This window comes from Cupressus sempervirens, chromosome 8 (assembly GCF_028749045.1).
Source record: "Cupressus sempervirens isolate cs-2001-9-10 chromosome 8, ASM2874904v1, whole genome shotgun sequence".
NCBI lineage: Eukaryota > Viridiplantae > Streptophyta > Pinopsida > Cupressales > Cupressaceae > Cupressus > Cupressus sempervirens.
The window spans coordinates 618,550,894-618,572,366 of record NC_143125.1 but is presented as its reverse complement, the minus strand read 5'-3'; the positions used below and the strand labels follow the sequence as shown (position 1 = coordinate 618,572,366).

Here is a 21,473-nt window from a genome sequence, read left to right as displayed (position 1 = left end):
AACTTCTTCAAAATGAAGAAAAACCGAAATGAACTAGCAACTTGTAAGGTCCACATAGACTATGAAAAAGCCATAGTTGCAAATGCCATGCAGGCTAAAGAACGAGCCACATATGCAAGAAACTATGCATATCTTCACCATGAAAAGATCTATCCATTTCAGGAATGTGTCAGTTTAAGTAAAGACATATTAATTGGCGTAGTCATCATTCATAAAGGCAGTGATTAATAATACAAACCGAGTTGAGTGAAGGGATGCAACATATCTGAATAATGAAATGGATATAAGTAAATTGATCGATCATTTGGAGGGGGAACAAAATATACGTGATGGCAATTACTTTGATATGCAAAGTCAACACTTGACAGGATGTATCAGAAATCTGTGATAAGCTATAGGCACCTAGACAATCGTTTGTAAGAATCCTCTAAGGCACGGTGGATAGGGAAAATAATATGGAACAAAATAGCCTCAATCGAGTCAACAGCCAATTAGACATCACAGGATAGTGGAGGATAATTTTGGGAAGGGAGTTAGGAATTAAGAGTTCAATCAATGTTGTCCACAATCCCTTATATGCAGATAAAAGGAATAGGAGGCAGCAAGAATGATTATTCATTCAATGTGTTTGAATTATCACAGCTACCATTTGACTAATCATGTGCTTTGGATGAGAAGAATGTTTGTGTACACATGAGGCCTGCGAGGCCAACTAAGGGGACAAATAATGTAAAGAGAGCAGAGAAGATTATACGATATAGTCAGAGGTTACATTGAATGAAAATGAAAAGAGAAGAAGGATATATGATTACCATACTTGAGGTTATTCTTAAAACAATGTAGACAATGGGAGATTCGTGATGTTTAGAGAAAATCAAAGCCTTTTACTTGATGCAAGTACACAACCTAAGTCAAGATGACAAGAAGAATCAGGAAGGAAAAGAGGGTGAGGTCATAGAAAGCGATCGACACACAGCTAATGAGGAGGAAACAAGAATAAGAATATGAGGAGCAACAACAAAGTAGTAAAGTGTAACAACCTAAATTTTCCTTTCCTATTTAATTGATTTAATTTAACAAAACATTTCATTTCAGAATGTCATGTAGGACAATTATAACGACCACCTTATAAACATTAACATCTATTTATATATTCAAATGCAATGAACAACAAATATAACAAATTAACTAGATCCTAATCTATTGAAAATAATAACCATATTAATCATCTACAACATATATTAATTGAAAATGCAAAGACATAAAAGTAAGGTACCTAATAAAGAAGTTATCGTGCATGTAAATCATATCCTTGTATTGTGCAAGTCTTGGCATCTGGTGGAGAGAAGAAGCATTGCCAAGGACTTAACCTCCCAACTGTGGACCTTTAAGTATCCCCACACAATCTTAATTGAGAAAGGCCCTTTCTACCTTGGGATTAGGCTTGGGACACCATTGTCCTACCATTGAGCATCTTGGTATTAGAGTGTTGGCTAGGCAGCTTACTAGATTATGGATACCTTCCATTAACCTACTAACCTACCTTGGCCAAGGATTTGTACGAGTACTATGTACCTGATCACCCACAGCTCAACTTGACACACGACCTATACTTCAGACTACAAATGACTTAGTTTGTTAGATTGCTTATATTTATTATTTGTTTCTTACCCATCATATAGGGATAACCTGCTATTTATTGATCATCAACCCACACCCTTCATCTTGACCTTGCTGGTCATCCTTGATGAATCTTAGGGTGGCTATCTAAATATTGTATAATCACAACTAATAAATTCTGCCCTAGCCTGGGCTTTTGGCTTAACATTAATACAAAAGATTCATGATGCTTTATAAATGTCTTTCTTGACTCTTCCTAAGAGTGTTGTCTCTTATGTTAGAGGCATATAGATGATATCCCTATATAAGCATTGCACTAGTTGGATCTCTTTCCAAGTTAAACAAAGTTCTGATAAGAAAACTAATATTGAATGTAACAGATTCTTCAAACTCTTATGCATGTTTGCACAACTACACATGAGTAAATAAAAGACACTCCATTCGGAGCTAGACGTTATCTATATTATCATTGCTTTCTTTCAATTCTCAAGCTAAGATTTCCAAGCCTCTTATAACAATTGTAAAGAACAAAAATAAAAATGCATGGCTTGATAAATATTATCGCTTCTTTGTATGTTCAGAATGAACAATAAGCAATTGCTGGTAAGTGTGAAGCAAGAGTTGCAATTATAGAGCAAGGATTTAAGAGGCACAACCTCCAATATTGTCTCATAGTACTATATGCTTGTGCTACTCAAGCAAGGATGCTTGATGTTGTATGAAAGATATCTGCAAAAATGTTGCACAGCTATGTGTGGAAGGTATTCTCAACAAATGATGCACAATATTGCAGATAAGCTATAAATATACAATAGTGGAATTGCAATTGACTGTGACTGTGAATGTGATATGGAGTGAATTTGTAGAATAGTATGTGATTGTGAATGGAATGAATTTTTAGAACAATATGCCACTACGAATGGAATGAATTTGCAAAACAATAAGTGGACTAAGAATAAGATATGAAACTGCAATTGTTGGCATGAAGAAACCATCACATATAAGAACTTTTTTCTTTGATAGCATGGTCAGTTACGAGGAAGAAGGAAGAAGGTGGCAATATGAGTTATGACAAGAACCATTGGTAACATATATGTAATTTCATATATTATTAAAATAGCCACCGAGAAATATTAAGGCCTGTTGAAGATTATAAGGAATATAGCGGCACATGATATAATATTAAAGCATTGCCAAGATTGGAAAAAACCAACAATAATAATAGCTTCATCCTCCTAATGTTTTAATATATGGACATCATTGTACCTATCTATAGTCATATATGCACGTACACATACACATACATGCGTATATCATAAACATACATATTTTATATATACACCAATATTAAAGTAGGCATATATGTTCTTGTATATCTTAATTCATTTTCGCATATATACATATATATGTATGTACATGTATAAGTATATAGGTATCATGGTGTTGTTATATTAAGACATGCCTAACACAATAGAAAGCTTTGAAAATTTCCAAATTTATAAAGTAACAATTTTTTCTTAATTTAAATAATTCTCATGTTTTCTTTTATTTAATAATATACACATTGACTTGGTTAGCTCATGGTCATCTATAGTAAACTCTTGCTTGCCTAGCCGTTTACCCTTAGCAATAGTGATTAGAATTCATACCTTTTGGCTCATTGATGGATTGGTGCCCCTTACCCAATTCCCTCTTTGGCAATGCTTCCCCCCTTCATTATGCTCCCGCAAAAAAGGAATTACCACGATAATAGCATATTCCTCATCATAAATCAAAGTTACTATGAAAAGCAATCATTTTCATCAAACATCATAAGGATTAACCACCACTTCACTTTCCATGAAATTATAACGAATAACCAACTTTGCCATTTCACATAAAACCATAATGTTTAACTAATTACCAGTCAACCGACTTCACATGAAATCTCAACAGCTATAAGAACACTTTTAAATTAAGAAAAATTAGGGATGTAACATAAAGGAAGATATATCAGGGAAAAAAATATTATTGAAGGGGGTTACAAATTACAATACATTGAGACCATAGACAATAAAAGAGATCACAATTCATATAAAGGACATTGCAGCCTTTAATAAAGATCACAATAGACATAATTGAAGAGGATAATATATAAAACAAGACACACACATAGACACAGACACACACAGACAGACAGAGACATACACAGACACAGACACACACACTCTGCAACTTGTAATAAAGATCATAGTTTATATACATATGATCACAATATACATAATTGAAGAGGATAATATATAAAACAAGACACACACACAGACACACACAGACACACAAACACACACACGGTCATAGACATAGACATACACAGACACACACACACACAAACACACACACACACAGGCACACACAGACACACAAACACACACACGGTCACAGACATAGACATATACAGACACACAGACACACACAGACACACACACACACACAGAGGCACACACAAAAACAGAGACACAGACATGCACACACACACACATACATAGACACAGACACACAGACACACACAGACACACAGACACAGACATACACAAACACACACAGACACAGACAGATAGACAGACAGACACACACACAGAGACAAACACACACAGACACACACACTGTAGCTTGTAATAAATATCATAGTTTATAAACATATGATGACAATATACATAATTGAAGAGGATAATATATAAAACAACACACACACTTTGCAGCTTGTAATAAAGATCATAGTTTATATACATATTATCACAATATACATAATTGAAGAGGAGAGGATATTATATAAAACAAGACACAGACACACAGACATAGACACACACGCAGACACACATAGATAGACACACACATGGACACACATAAAAACACAAACAAGAATAAGAGTGCATATTCTACTTAGTAAAAGAGACTTATAAAATGATTATCGCCCATTATATCATCGAAGAGAAAGCATTTGACAAGTAAGAAGGTGATTGTTCCTAACCTTATTAGGTTAGCTGAGAAGAAGTCATCAAAAGTTGGTACTCATATTGGAAATTATTCATAAATCAAACCATTTCACATATATTATTGAGCGAGTGGAAGAAGTGATATTGGCATATTCTTTATTATTTAGTTCATGTATAAGAATTTGAAAGAGCAAGTGTGAAGAAATAAAGAAATTATCCCAATTTCAAGTTATTCAAAAGAGGGGACATTACAAATACAAAGACTTCTACAAGGAAATGAACTCTTGTGTACACCTTCAAATATGAACAAGTGACTTTATTCCTTTTTGCGATTGATTTCTTAGAGAATATCTTCAAAACTGTTCGCTTTCTCACAAAAAAAAAAAAAACCGATAATGGATTCAACTCATGAATTTCCTTGTCATTCAATAAGCTTCTAGTGTAAATGACGCTTCAAAACCCCTCCATCACTACCATATCTTCTAATGCCCATTGCAATCCCTAAGCCAATTTAAACTTGGAGTATATTGGAATTGGTCACCATAAAAGACAACTCCACTTTGATAAAATATCGGTTGCCAAAGATTTGATTCAAATCGCCTAGTCAAGATGTGTTAGGAATATTGAAAGCCAACGTTTTTGCAAGAGAAGAGACTCATGCTAACCATCGAATTCAAACCAACACTCACTGTTGCACTTTCTTTTTCATTCGAAGATACATACCATGTTGAACATGAAGCACCCAATGGTTCTAGCATTCACGAAAGGCATAGTAAATAATTTGGTGCGCCAAGAGATATGTTGACACTTCAAGAAATAGTCCTTACAACACTGATGGAAGACTTAATATTTATTTAATAAGTTTCTTCTATAGTTGGGCAATGAAATATTTATTCCCTGATTATAATATTGTCCAATTCGTATGCAAATATGAGTCTCTACCAAATTCCAATTATTTTCCTCCACGAGAATCTTGTTTATGAGCAAACATTACCAAATTCCCATGTATGTTCAGCAAACATTTTAATCAAGAGTTTCCAATTCCTTTGAGCCATGGTTGGGACAATAAATATTCACAACGTCAGAAATATTAATACAAACATAGGATGGCTTGTAGAAATAAGGCTCCACCAAATATTATTAGTCCCTGCCTTATCTATAAGGCAGGGAACTAATGTTTTCAATGGGGACAACAATTATTTTTTTCAAAAACAAACGTCTTATAACCTAAGGTTTAAAATGAATTATTTTTAAAAAATATTTATGTTTACTAATATCTCAATTCTTATTGGTTGTTATCATTTTTGCTCAAGGTTATACATATTTTTTAGACTCAAAAAATAGGAAAAATACACCTTTGATTGATTTTGGAAGTTTCTAGTGTTATAATGGCCTTCACTTCACTGCGGAAGTTTCTAGGGTGATTTTATTTAAGATCATTGGTGGTCAATTAATGTTGCAAGTTGGAGCCTTGGGTGGAGCTGTGGCCGCCGTTGCCTAAAATTTGAGCCGTCTGCCATGAATTTAGCTATAAATTTTCCAAAGAATTTATCTGCTCCACCATGAATTTTGTGCTTTGTACAACAAGAGACGACGGTCCTGAAAGAGCGACATGACAAGAACACATTTTCTAGAATTAATAGAACTCAGTGAGGCATTGGGAGACTCAGGCGATCAAACAGAAGGCGAAAGAGGATATGAAAATGACGAAGGAGAGTGAGTGTGCTCTGTGATGGTTGAAGTATGCGAAGAAAGCACGATAGTTGTGAATAATGCCAGAAACCATAGCATGAATCAAATTCTCAAGTAGCCCATCCAAAAGATGATGTTGCAGAGAACCATCATAAGATGCAGAGAGAGATTTCTTCACAACTGAGGCAGATAAAGTCAATGCCATAATACTTTTTGAAGATCCGCTAGAGGCCCAAGGAGACAAAACGCATGGCAACAAATAGAGCTTCTTAGGCGTATGACCCAAAAAAACCCTACGCTTGCAATTTGTTTACATGACTAAGTTCTGTACCGAGCTAGATGAAGCCAACATTCAAATATGCCATGAGAAAATTCCCAGTCATTTGCTCTCCTACAGCTCCCTTTTCTAAAATCTAGACACACTGTACCAGAATAATGAATACACATCAGCAGGCAGCAAAGAACTATCATCTTCATGATTCGACGACAAGTACTTCTGCAAAAATCCCACATCAATTTGAATATTTTCCCAAAATCTATTGGGTGTGTTCTAACGAAATTAATTTTACAAACAAACCACACTTAAATTGGTAGGGGGTTTTATATCCTCAACCCAAAACCAATCATTGTAAATTGAATATTAAAATGTAGGTTTTACCTCTCTCATGGACCTGTCATTCCTTGATTAAGATTCTTGAAATGCCCTGCATGAAAATTCCTTGATTTTCATGGAATCTTTCAAGTTTTTAAAATCTGAATTGGGCTTTCTTGCACCAAAACTTCAACCAACCTAAAGAAATCTTCAGTATAGCAGCCTCTTTGGCTAGGAAACTCTATGACAAGGCAAGTGAAGTTTCCTGTAGAATGACACGCATCTCACCCACAATACGCGTGCCAGCACAACTTGAATAAATTCTTTGAAGATGAAAAAGTTCTATATTTAGAAAGGTAATAAGCCTAAACAATTTAAAACGTTACTAAGATATATTTAAATTATTAAAATTTAAAAATAAAAGCATCTTTCTAGCAATTACAAAGTCTAAAACCTCGATGTTGATATAAAATCAAGTTTACCTGGGTTAATATAAAGTCAAGTTTAACCAATCTTAGTATATGCTTAATTATAATTGATGAAACTATTTTATTGGTGAAATCAGTTTACTAATGACCTTATACTAATAGGGATTGCTTCAAATTATATTTATTTTCTTTCATGAGTAGATGTAATAATTTTAGCATATCCATTTTTTCCAAATATCTCAACTTCAAAACACATATTTGACATTTACTTGAACACAACAAAATCTCATCATTCTCCCCATTGCAGGCTAGCATAATTTACAAATTCTTTCTAGATATATCTTCAAATTCTAGATTATTGTTTATATAACCTAATATTGTACATATCCATGACCGCTTGGGCCTTGCAACACAATATGTTCCTCTTTGAAGCAAATTTACAAGGATTCTCTCTAGTAAACACATTATAAAATTTGAATTAGATAGAGTCAATTATGAAATTTATTAAAAATATTATAATTAAAATTTGTGCTATTTAAAGTTTGTTTATATTAAGTTATAAATATGAGATTTTTCATTATAGGTCAAATTGCGACATTGCTATCAAGATAGCAATTTTACAATTGTACTAATTGTTTCTTGCCATGATTTAATAATGAAGAATTAACACATTATTTAAATTTATTTTGTATACAAGAACTAAATAAAATTTCATTCATAAGTGAATATTAATAGCAATGACATAATTGCAACATTCTTTGGATAATTTATGAAACTATGAGTATGTAAAATTCACAATCCTTTTATCCAATATATGCATTCTTTTCTCATTGCGTAAGGCAGGGACTCAAGCTCTCCGGAGCTCTTGTTTATTTTCCAAAGTCGACAGTTCTTCAGATTAAAGTTTTATATGCCAAACATCTGAATTGGCCTCCGCATAAATTATAATTTTCCAACTTATTATTCCAGGAACCATCTTAATTTTCTATCATATAATTCGCTGGACTCCTTTAATTTTTTCGAGTCCAAAAATTTCAGGTTAAATACGCTTAAAATTTAATAGTCGGGCCTTACAATTTATAATATAGCCACCCAAATACATATGTTCATCAAACTTGAAGCTTTCGCAAGACTTCATAACTTATTAATATTCTGCACCTTATAATTGTTTTGAAAAGAGCATTCATGTTGCTTAATATAATTTCTGCGTGGCAATATTAATGTCTCCTTCAAAAGATGAATTTAACACAAGTAACGCTTTAAAAATATTTTTGGGTCCTGCGACTAGTTAATCCTTAGAGCTTGCAATATAAATCAGACTTTAATGAACCTTTTTAGCATTGCTTGTACACTTTCTTAATTTCTCTGTTGTGGACCAATTCCAAATAAGTCTATATTCCAAGTAATGCTCCACACACAATATCCTTAAAAAATGGTTCCTGTAAATTGGGTCTAAGGCATGAAGGTGATTGTTTGTCTATTTTCTATGAGCAACACTTCTTGCGTATAGCCAAGAAGGGAATATATTTAATCACAATGTTCTCCTATTAGAATCACGGTAACTTTGAAAATATTGAACTCCAAGTGCATTCAAGTTTCCAGTATTGCGAAACACCTTAAATGCAACACAACAATATTATTGCTTTTTATTTTTAACAACATAACAAGGCTTACAATCATAATATTTGAAAAAAGACCCACAAAACAATAATAATAATCTTAGGAAGTTGTTAACAAAGCCTTAGATTTGTCATTCTTGAATCCATTCAATTAAGCTCTCTCCAAAGAAGAATTTACCAATCTGGTATCTTTGTGAAGTCATAAAAATTCATAGGATGGCAAGAAAACCAACTCTGATACCACTGTTTTATCTTGCCCAGAAATTTTTGTCCAATTTCTCAAATTAATAGAGATATTATAAACAATAATTGCACGCAATAGTTTTAAATTCAAACCAGCAAAATATCAGAATATTTTCAAATTAAAATACTCAGAAAGTTATTAAATTATAATATTCAGCAATACAATAACAATCACAACATCCAATCCTAAATACAACATCAACAGTCGGATTGGAGAACTAGAAAATGAATATGTAACTCAATATGTGAGCTCTATTGTGAAGTCACCACAAATGATGAACTGGGTTTGCATCCAATCCACTTAGAAGCCTGAAGGTTTCCGTCCTAAGGTTTCTTTAAATGAAAGCTGAAAGCTTCCCAAGTTCCATTAAGAGAAAACTGAATCTAGGCATGGCTGAATTAAATTGGTTACTCTTTTATTGCCCAAGCAGCGATTCTTTAGCTTCCTAATTTTGTCTTTCGTCTTCCTCTTCTTTTTTCACCTTTACCCTTTTCTAATATTAAACTGACTTTTAATAGTTTGCATTCAATTCCCGATCAAGTTACTTTTAGTATTTTTTAATTTGGCTTGGAATTTCCTAATGCCCCAAAAAGGGGACATACACTCCACCAACATCAGTGTCTTCCAATAAGACTTCACTGTAAGCGTCATCTCCATAACCTCTTTATGTTGCTTGTCCATCTCCTCCAAAGCTGCAACAAGATGAGTCTCCACCGTTGTTTGTTCAATCTTCTCCTGGTCTAATTGCTCCATCAGGCGAGTCTCTACTACTGCCCTCTAAGCTGTCTCATGAGCCAACTCTACCTCCAACATTGGCAACTGAACCATCTGCTGAGCTAACTCCTTCACCAACTCCTCTACCATCTGGAGCTGAGTGGCTAACTCCTCTCAATCTGTCATGGCCACCACTTGTGTGATCTCAACCCTTGATACTAAATGCTAGGCCCTCTTGAGGTCATAATAGCCTTCTCTAGGTGCCCACTTAACCTCTCTTAGCAAAGAGTGGATCCTACCCTCCCCCATGGGCTCTTGAAGCCTCTAGTCCTCTAGCATCACAAGGATCTTTGTAGCGGGCCATCCCCAAGAGTCAAAACACAGCACAAACTTAGTGTAGCCTCAAATAGAAAATGCCAATAGCTACTCTATGACTTGATCTGCTACCCCACTAACTTGATTTGGGGCAAAAGCCAATATCCTCTGTGCACTCGCCTCCATATCCGCCAAATATTGTGCAAGGTCACGTGACATTGTGAGTCTCAGATCTCATGCTAAATGTATGCAAGAGCCCTGTCCTCAGACTCCTCTCCTCGTACACCCACATCATGCGGGGGATCCAACTCCAACTACTCCAAATGCAAACTCTCCTCTCCAAATCATCAATCTCATGTGGCATTAGTACGGGCTGCTATGGTGAAAAGGTTACAAGTCTAATGGGTGCCATGGGGATGAGTTGATAACAAGTGAGCCAAGCGTCCATGGACAGTGTGGGGGCTAAGACCTCCAACGCAGTACCTCCATTAATGGACATCTACTCCATTGCACCCCTTGACATCTCTTGTAGACCTATTGGGTGCTCCATTACCTCAAACTAAGGTTCTACAACCTCTTGCTTTATTCCCACAACTGCCTCAATCTCTTGCTTCACAAGTTCATCTGTTGGCTACTCTACGGGGATACTTGCATCAAGATGTGTCAAAGTGAGTGGGGCCCACTGTAACAAATGGATTTCCTTAATAGAAAAAGAAAAGAATTATCATCTTTCTCTAAGTAAAAATAAGAATAATACTTCAACTAATTCCTAAAACATAACATCTTATAATCCAATTCATGAGATATCGATTAACTAAAGTAACGATTAACTGAAATAACGATTAACTGGAATAACAATTAACTGAAGTAACTAATAACTAAAATAATGATTAACTGAAGTAACTAATAGCTGAAGTAACTAATAACTGAAATAACGATTAACTGAAATAACCATTTCCTAATCATTCCTTGTAAACAAATAAAGTAGATCATTTCCATTTTACTATAATAATATAAGAGGAAAACAAAAGCTTAGCAAGGATATAGAAGAATATACTAAAAAAGTAGCTGGGGAGTCTTTAACTGGTTGTGCAAGCCTCAACTTTCAGGTAAGAGAAGCATTGACTTAGGCTTAACCTCCCAACCTCGGGCCATATCCATCCCCACACAATCTTTTGAAAAGAAAGGCCCTCCTTACCCCAGGATCTGGCTTGGGGTACTACTAGTCCAGCCACCTGAGCATTTTTAGTGTTAAGAATGTCCGCACAGTTATGGACAAACATGTTTGAATAACTGGCACTACTAACATCAAGTGATCTTAAGAAGGCAAACATGCCTTTAACAACTTTGGCCAAGGTTTTTGGATGCGTTTCAATTACCTGATCACCACCACTCGACTTGACAACATGAACAATATAAATGGACATGCATGAGCTATCATATGATTCCTTTTTTAAAAATTGTATAAGTATGTTATGTTATAACTATTTATGTTTTCATGTTATTGCAGATTTCTCTCTCACCTCTTCACCCTTTTCCTCGGCCATGTAGTCGGGTGAGGCCTGGGTGTTTATAATCTTAGAGTATCCACTCTTTTGCTAAGCCCCAATAGGGGTTGAAACATTGCAATTTTCAGTATATCAAATAACAGAGAATGATCTTAATAAGCTTGCAAGGATATACATTTTGATATGCTATAGTAAAACAAAGTTGTGTAAACTTATCATGTACAATTGGTCTTGACTCAATGCGGAAAGATTAGACTCATTATTAAAGGAATACAGGATTTCATGGACGTACTTTCTTCTACTATAGTTCTGAATGCAGGAATTAAAAGATGAATATGTATCATTTCAAAAGGAAGATGACCACTTAACTTGGTCTAATTAATGGAAACGTGAGCCTTGGATTTATGTGAAAACATCCGGTTCCCTCACGAAAGAAAATCCATATGTGATTTCTAGAATAACTATGATTTCCGACCTTCAGTAGGGGGCAGAGCATGAAAGAAGTAACGTATAAAGTGTAGAGGTAAATCTTGTGGAGAAGAATATTATGTCACGGCTTCTCTCGGCTTCCAAATATATAGTCATTCGATATATCAAAGGTTTCCAAGAAGCTGTAACTCTTAAAGAGTTAAAAGATTTGTCTTCTTGCAACACCGATATCATATGCCGAGTGTACATTTCGGCCTCTTATAAAGAAATGGATAAATATGGAAAATAACTTGAAGGTTATAAAACAAAGGATAATTTATAACATATTTATCTACTTGCACGTAAATGTATTTCATTAAGATGGCATCATATTATATATTTTATCCAAGGTCGCATCTTTTAAATATGTATATCTAAATACATGCTTCATTTGAAAGATTATTTTATCTTCCTGTACACGTATTTAAATGTACATATTAATTAGATAGAATCTTGTATAAAAATAATACTATGGTGTATTTCTATATCTATGTGCACGTACATAAATATGTATTATAATGAAGTGATGAAAATGTCAATCATAAACCGTTAAAGGTATGTACTTTAATTAAGTTAAAATTATTAATGTTTTTAACGTTTATCTAATAGCTCATGTGTGTCCAAATGATTGTACCTTGCTATACAAGTCGCTAGGGCCTTACCAAGATAGTTAGAGCTCATACTTATCGATTAGGTAAATGGAGTAATGTAGTACCCAATTCCGTAGATCCTGTTAAACAATGCTTCTCCTCTTTGTTTGCTCCTGCAATCACTCGTGCAACAATTTTCCACAATATTACCAAGTTCCATGATAAATCTACAATAACATTTAATATTGATATTTAACAAAGAATTTAGTAAATAACCATAATTCCAAGAATAAGCAACTGTTAACTACTATCATCATCATATGACAAATAACGGATAACGACCATCCTCATTAAAAGTTAAACAATTTCATAGGATACAATGGTTATATTTAACTACCTTTTTCACATAAATAGAAAAGAAAACCATTCAACTCAACGACAATAATAATTTAAATTAGATCAAAATTTGGGATGTAATACCCACAACTGCCCAAATCCCAACATAGAAAAAATAACTCAAACACTCACATTGGAAGTGGTAGGGGGAACCAACTTGTTGCGGACGTGGTGTAAAGATGGAGTAAACACAACCCTCATCCCTATTAGTGCAACGCCACCTAATGATGTGACATTACGCAAAGGTATAGGGGCATTTGATGGTGCCCCAATTAGAGGTGTGCCACCACCCGAAAGTGGGGTACTAGTGGTGCCATGCCTGTAGTACCCTCGGCTTAGTCCAAAGCATCCTCCGTAGTATCATTTGTTGCCTCCGCTCGGCTTACCATTCTGAAAGTACCACTACCTCCGCTAATCCTTGAAGAGGTATTTGCAGACTTGGCCTCCTAGTTACTCGTGTCAACCCCCTCATCTGACTATGAGTCCCTCTTAGACACAACCACATGATGTCTACACTTCTCGCTAGATTGGATATCAATACCGACTTCATAAGTATCTAGACTTATTCAATAAAATTAGATGGTCGATAAGTCTCTAGATGAATGTATCACTGCAAATGACCATTTTGATCTGGAGATAGCTGTGTTTGCATGACATCCAAGAAAAGCCCAATTGTGTGCTGCAACATATAGAAGGTTTTGTGCTGCAATGTCAAAAGTTTATTAATCCTTTATGAAAGGAGGGTTGCCTAGTCATATACTTCACCATTTTGCAACCTATTCATTAGGGCCAAATCATAATTAAAGTGAGTGAGGCCTGCAACTGCCCAAATCCTGGCATAGGAATAACTCTAACTCCAAGTCTGTGTTCAGTCCAGACTATTTCAGGAAACCCAAAATATTCAGGGTTCGATCAAACTTTTGGCAGCTCTTGCTGCACATGGTAAAGTTTGTGCCTTTGATATCTATTGTCCTAAATCCTACAAATAGTTGTATACCAGCACCATTTTAAGACAAAACAAATGCTTGACTGTACCTTACCAAAAATGTTTAATGTTTAGCAAGAAAAATGAGCTTAAAGTAGCAGCCACCAAGTGCCAATGATTTATTATCTGGATCCATAAAAGGTTTTTGTGTAGAATGGAATGGATTTTGATCTTTCTTCAAACCTTTTTTCGTGTATCTTAGACATTGACTGTGAAGATGATCAGAGATTTGTGAATATTTCTTGATTCTCTTTGTTTATTAGGACCTGAATATATTCTGAAAATTACTGAACTCCAGTGGTATTATTGTTTGGAAATGCTCCCTTTTTTTAGTACATCCATTTTACAGGGCAGAATCTCAAACTTTGAGGCTATATTTTAGATATATTAAATGATGATTTTCTTTGGTTTGAAAGTGTATAAAATTTAAACAAGATGGATGGTTACTAATATGTGTTACATTTTTCAGTCCCAGTGACATTGCATATGTCTTCTCTGGATACGCACCATTGAGCATCAGACTTGTCCAACATGCTCTAAGAGCTGGGTGGTGAGATTCTGAATACCTTGTACAGAAACTGTATGCATCTGAATTGGTATTTAATTAACTTTATATTGTCATGTGTCGATTGTCTTTTTATCCTCTAGCCTTTTATTATCCTGATGATGGATGATGGGATGCAATCTGAAATGTTGATGCAAAAATCAAACACTACCGAATCCACGAATAGCAGCAAACTTCTTGAAACTTAGTATGTTCTAGTCAACAATGTGTTTGTCAGTTAAATATCTCAGGGTCGAAGTCCTATTGGATGAATGAAATGATTCCTTAAAAGGTTAAAGTTTTCTATTAGATCTTTTGATGATATGTATCATGCTTTTATGAACTCAGATCTGATGTTTTTAATTAGGTGGCTTGTGATATATTGATAAATTTTATTATAGATAACCTTGTTGATACTTTGAAACAAATTCAATGCAAATAAAAAAACACTAGAGCTTTATTATGCATGAAAATTACACCAAGATATGTCCAAGATCAAAATATCAAGTACCCTTTGCTAACAGCTATAGAAAAACTTATGTTGCCTGAAATGGTCAAACAGAAAATGATTTCTAGGAAGGCATCAATCAATTTATTATTTATACAATTAGAATTTTTAAAACTTTTTTTTAATATTTACATACTATGAATTATAGTGTATGTCATGCTATGTGGTATTCTAAGGCAATGGCATAGGTGCTGCAGAAATTTTCCAAGGGAAGTGTAATAACCCCAATAGGTTATAACTTCTTCAAACACCAAAAATCTTTATACTTCAGTTGTTTGACATTTTGTCAAACACTTTGCAAGCAAGCTCTAATACCACTGTAATGGCCCTCCTCAAATCTGCCCTCAAAAAATGTTGATGAAAGCTCAAGGAATTTCATCAAACAATTCACATGCAAGGGACGTATGACTGATATAGTATTTCAGCTAGCTTCAAATGACTTTTTCTTCAATTTGCATCAATGAGAATCTTGTGCTAGAAGACTATAATGGACTACACAATGACCTAACATGAGTGTGCTACTAATTTTGACAATATTCAATGCATATATATGATCTAAGCATGAGAAATGAACACCTACAGCCAATTGGCATTTTTACAAACAGTTGGTATGCAAACTAACTAGCTGATAAATAATGATATTAAATTGCTTAAATGACACCAGCAACTATTATCTTCTTAATTGCAATGCAAAAATACAATGCTCATGAAATATGGCCAAGACTTTGGCATTTGCATGGATTACAAAATGATAATGCTGGTATAATGCACACTTACAGCTGAAAGCTTATAACACCCTAAAAAGCAATACTAACAAAAGAACTTGGTTGTAGATGGCTGTAATAATTTTCTTCAATGCTGCCCCTTCTGCTCTGCTTTTTCGAATTGCTTTTTCGGACTGCTTTTTCGGCCTGCTTTCTCGGTTCCGCTTTTTCAGACTGCTTTTTCGGTTTGCTTTTTCGGTTCCGTTTTTTCGGATTGCTTTTTCGTATTTGCTTTTTCAGACTGCTACCTTGTTGAATCTCAAGACCATATCTTTCAATGGCGTCAAGATTTTCAGCTTGAAGGGATTTCGTCCTTCAAACTATTGAGACATAATCTCCAGAAAATTTTTCAATTTCTTTGATATTTCCAAGCCTACTAAAAAGAAGCTCTTCCTTTTCTTTTATAGTGTTCTCACAAGAGTTCAATCCTTCGTTTTCTCAATGTGGGATAAAACATAACTCCCTTTATGTAACTTATGTCTCCAATTTGTTATAAAATAAAGGAGACTCTTTTAATTTAAATATTTCCCACAAACTATAGTCTATTCATTAATAAAGTTAAATATTTAAATTTAACTTTATAAAATAGCTTTATCAATGCATAACAAATCTTTTCAATGATAAACAAGTCTTCTTGTCGATTTTAAACAATTACCATCGACATACCGCTGCCACTGGATGTCCGACCATATCCAAGATGACTTACTATAAATAGTAATTATGCCCAAAGTTGCCTCAAAACCCCACAGAAAGACCTGCAGCTGAAACTATCTAGGCCAAATGGCCTCTAAGTCCCTTTAATGTCGTAGTTAGCCTACGGGACCGTGGGGAAATAGGCTAACAACAACATCATGCTATAAATGCTAAAAAGGGGACATTACAGTCCGCCCTTCCCAAAATTGCTTGTCCCCAAGCAATTGTTGAACAACAATCCAATCAATCCACCTGGATCCCAAATGTAGTCATGAACTATACTGCTGTCAGTCAACATAGGCTCCTGCAACAACCTCTGAAAATTAACCAAAAGGAATCCATAATCAAATTGGCGAATACAACTCACCCAAACTCCAAAGTCAGGAACCCATGAGAAACAAGCTCTAGAAATATCAGAACCCAAGTAGAGTAGATAACCCAAACTGCAAACATAGTAAATACCATCAACACATCCCACTAGCCTATGTGGAATGTACAATACAATTCTGCAACAACGATGAATACTCCCACATGAAACTGCTCCAAATACAGAGAATCCACACACTGCAAACCTACTGCAATTAACACAACTCTGTAGATTACCGGTCACTGTCTCATAACCATAACACCTATGCACTGCTGATGGTGAATAGTCATTACACGGTAGATAGCAAAAACGAGAGCCCAGACCAAACCTATCTACCATCAACTCCTCAACACATGGATCAAAAGCAAACCGATGAACATATCCTACAGTATAATGCCGGTAAAAAGAACCAATCCCAGTTAAAGACTCATCCTGTAGACGTGATACAACCAACTGTGACTGATCATCAGCTAAGTTAGAGGATGATATAGCCAAGAGTGCAGAATCAACCACAACATCACTAGTCTCTGTGCCCTCCAAGTCAAGCATATCACAATGCTCAGCTGCAGCGCCCAACTCAGCTGAACCTGCCTCCAGTGGAAACGGACCAAATATGCCAATACTAGTGTTATGGATAGATATATCCTCATCTCCACTGCCTCTATCAACCTCGACCATGGACATCCTCGGATCACCAGACACCACGGTCAGTGACTGTACAAAATCTAGTAAAGACTGAAGTCGTTCCAACTCCACGGTCACCTCAGCTAAATGAAACTGTGACTCCTCAAAAGCCAACTGTGTACTCTCAAGAAACTTAGAAGTCACCTCAAGCTGTTGAGTAAGCTTACTCACCTCATCTTCCTTGACCAATAATGCGTCATATGCTGTACTACCCCACTCCATAAGATAATCTCTATCGGCTACCAACTGCATATAATTCTGTCTTAGAATCCGGATAGCCTCCCATAAAGAGTGGATCTCTGTCAAGGAAAGATAACTACCTCCCTGCTCATCATTAGTAGGAGAACCGCATCCATAAACTGCTAACAATTGACGAGCAGCATTGAAATGCTCGCAAGCGATAGAAATGTCTCGCTCGCCAACTCTCAGTTGACTAGACACATGATTGTGCCGACTGGTCAAACTCCTATACTCTATCCTTGGTACACTGTCCAAAGGAGTAACCTCAGAATAGCTATCATCTGTATTACTCAGATCCTGGGACTCTCCTGCAAACTTTGTCATCTCTGAGAAATCATCACCATCTGACCTGATTGTAAAAGAAAACTGAGTCCCTGCTATACGTGCTAACTCCCGAACTGAGCTCACCTCAAGACAAAGCTCGTCCACATGTCTCTCAGAATCCTGGAGAGCCAACTGAATACACACCAAGGAATTCCGAGTATCCTCCAGCTCATGAGAAAACCAGTCAACCTCCTCCTCCTTCTTCTTTAATGCATCTAAATAGATCCCTACAAAATTAAGGAGATGATCACGATCTGAAAGTAGGTATATTTAACTTACCTTCATTGCCTCCATGCCTTCCTTGATCTATTGTAAGTCGTCACAAGAAGAACCTGTTGTGACTCCTTTCTGTCTTTCTTGCAGTTGAATCATCCGAATGTAATTCTCAATCAATCCATGTATCCTGTCATGATGAGATAAAGCCGCAACAATATCCTTGTAACTTGTCTTCAGCTGGCTTGCCAAACCATGTAAAGAGCTACTAGCCTCTATCTCATGTGAAGAAGCATCCAATTGTGCCTGATACACATTTTCTGCAAAGTCCTGAATGCTCACTTTTTGATCAACTGTACTATCCTCAAACATGACAGTATCCTCAACTACTGTAACTTCATCTAGCCGAACTGTACTGGAATCACTACCTGTGTCAATCACACAATCCGGTGTGCCTGTGATATCACCTTCTGATGCTATTGGCTCAACCTGCACAACATCTGTAACCCCTTCTGCCTATGAAGATGATGCAGATAAACCATTACCTGAAGATGTACTAATGTCTCCCTGTACCGAATCAGCATGTCTGTTAAACTCCTCATACAAGTTTTTGCTTGTCATAGGGAAGGTACAATCCTTAGGCCTATCAAAACGTTCAATCAGTCTCTCCGTAAACTCTACATATGAGGTAATGTGTGCATGACCCATAGTGACCATACCATGATGCCACCACTCGTGTGCTAACCCATCCAGGTGAATTGCTGCATACTTAATAGCTTCTTCCTCAGGCATAGGGTTCATTTGAAAGTATGTGTCAAGCTTTTGAACCCAAGCTCTTGCTGTAGACTCCCCCGAGCCATCATAATATGGTAATTGAAGTTTTCTTATTTTCTTCCATAGCTCATAGCTCTGGTTCCTGTCATGTCCATGTGGCATATGCTTCATCCGCAGATCTATATACTCCCTAAAGGTAATTGCAGCAGTAAAATCTATACCTCCGGCTTCCCAATCTCTCCTCAGCTGGTCCTGTATATCAGTGATCTGGGGCTCTGGTATGGGCTGCTCTGGAGCTCCAGGGGGAAATGTGGGAATAATGGGCCTCGAACTCACTGTCATTTCCTTAGGTTCTTGAAATGTGCAATGTCACGACCATGCCTAGATAAATTTTTGAATCCTTTAGCCCCATGAAAGAGCTTAGGGAGACACTAGTAAAATGAAAGCACCAATGGATGATCAAGGGATTGGTGGGAAGTATGAGAAGGTTGAATTTTAGTGTAGCTGGCAACCAATCCAGAAGACATTCTTTGCCTCCATTTCAAAGTGCAATTTTTTGGATGCACAAAGGTGTATAGGTCATTTACAATCCTCAAATGAGTGGATAGAGGAAATTTTATATGACCTTTCTTGAGACCATGGTGTGGTGTTTGGTCACATTTTGGTTTGAAATGCACTCTAAACCTATGTATACTGTCCTGTAGTTATTTGCCAAAAGGTCTAGTGGTTTGGAAACGACATATGTAGTCCTAAATATTACAACAACAACCATCTTTTTAAACAAGGTTAGAAATGGGGAGGGGAACACAAGATTACCATGCTCTATGTAAATTGAAAACATTTTTGAATGCATATGATCAACGTAGCAGGGTACATTGTTGACTTCAATCCAACGTTCAATCTCAACAACAAAGGTGGTGGAGGAGCTAGAGACTATAGTGGTAATAACCAAGCCTGTTGAAGGAGAGAGGATGGAGATTTTTTAAGTCCATTAAGGTGATTGAAGTGATTGTGGATGTCACATGATCAAAATTCCAAAGGGCTTTACCATTCTTTAGGCCTACCAATTACTTGAGGTCAATACCCTGCGTTTTTTGTTACCATCCTCGTCTCTCCATTGTAGGAAATTCGAGAATGTGTCTAGTTGAGGTGGTGGAACTGCTATTAATATGACATAGAAGATGGTATTGAGTTTGGGAGCATCCTTAGACAATCAATTGAATGACTAAGGAAAAGATATACAAAGGCAATAGAGAGCTTGTGTGACCACAACAATCATTACAGTCTATTGAATAAGACCAGTTTGTGATTCTATGTGTACAACTCACAAGCATATGGCTGTAATAACACATGACTAGTTAGCATCCGTTAGGTGAAAGTATTAACCGAGCCATGAAAACAAACTTCTTGCAAATACCACAACAATAGTATAACAATGTAACACTAGTACTAGGGTATGTTGACACAGACATGTTTCCGGGACGGGAGAAAATGGGCCTTGGGACAACGGGAGGACAACCAAGGGATGGCGGCAAGGGGAGGATGAGGCAGGGAGGAGTGTTGTATAGTATACATATAGAACTTGAAATGTTAGTTATGAAATGATGTTTCAGTAGTACATACCAACTTAGAATAGTTGAATGGAACAAAATTGCAACGTGAACTAGAACCATTGAACATTCAACATAGTAACATTTATTTACCCAATAGTAACATTTAAAAATTAAAATTCAAATAGAAATTCAAGTACCCATCTCAGCGATGACATGGTTGTGGAATGGTGGAGATGGGGGTACTTGGGTACTCAAGTACCTGGAGCAGGGACATCTCGAGGATGGGTACTTCGAAGTTTGAGAGGGGGTGCAATTCCCTGTGTTAGACTGTAATATAATCACCGGACTTGAAAACAAAGTGCTACTTGTATGTTGAAGACACAACTAACATGTAGTTCAATATTTACCATATAAGAAGAGAAACTGCTTTAGAACGTTCGATGGCCTGTTGAAAAAGTTACAACCAATTGAGAGAAAGATAGAGGGAGGATTATTTAACAAAATGAACAAAAGGATCAGTATTTTAATATGGAGATTTGAGGGAGAAAATAACAAAAATCATATGTTGAATTCTCCATAGTGGATGATGTTTGCACAACATGTCATAAACTGTACCAACAACTCGGGAGTCAAGGTGGTATGCAGTCAAATAGGGCATTAGACAAA

The 21,473-nt window shown here is 36.0% G+C and overlaps 1 protein-coding gene across 11 annotated transcripts in view; it reads left to right on the top strand.

Moving 5' to 3' along the window:
• Positions 1–21,473, top strand: part of ATVPS33 (Sec1/munc18-like (SM) proteins superfamily) — a 352,047-nt gene that overhangs the window by 218,732 nt on the left and 111,842 nt on the right. For all 11 annotated transcript variants that reach the window (XM_089798599.1, XM_089798593.1, XM_089798598.1 and 8 more), the window contains one exon: positions 14,613–14,693. In XM_089798599.1, coding sequence (XP_089654725.1) covers positions 14,613–14,693 — 81 coding nt within the window. The remainder of the gene's footprint in view (positions 1–14,612; positions 14,694–21,473) is intronic.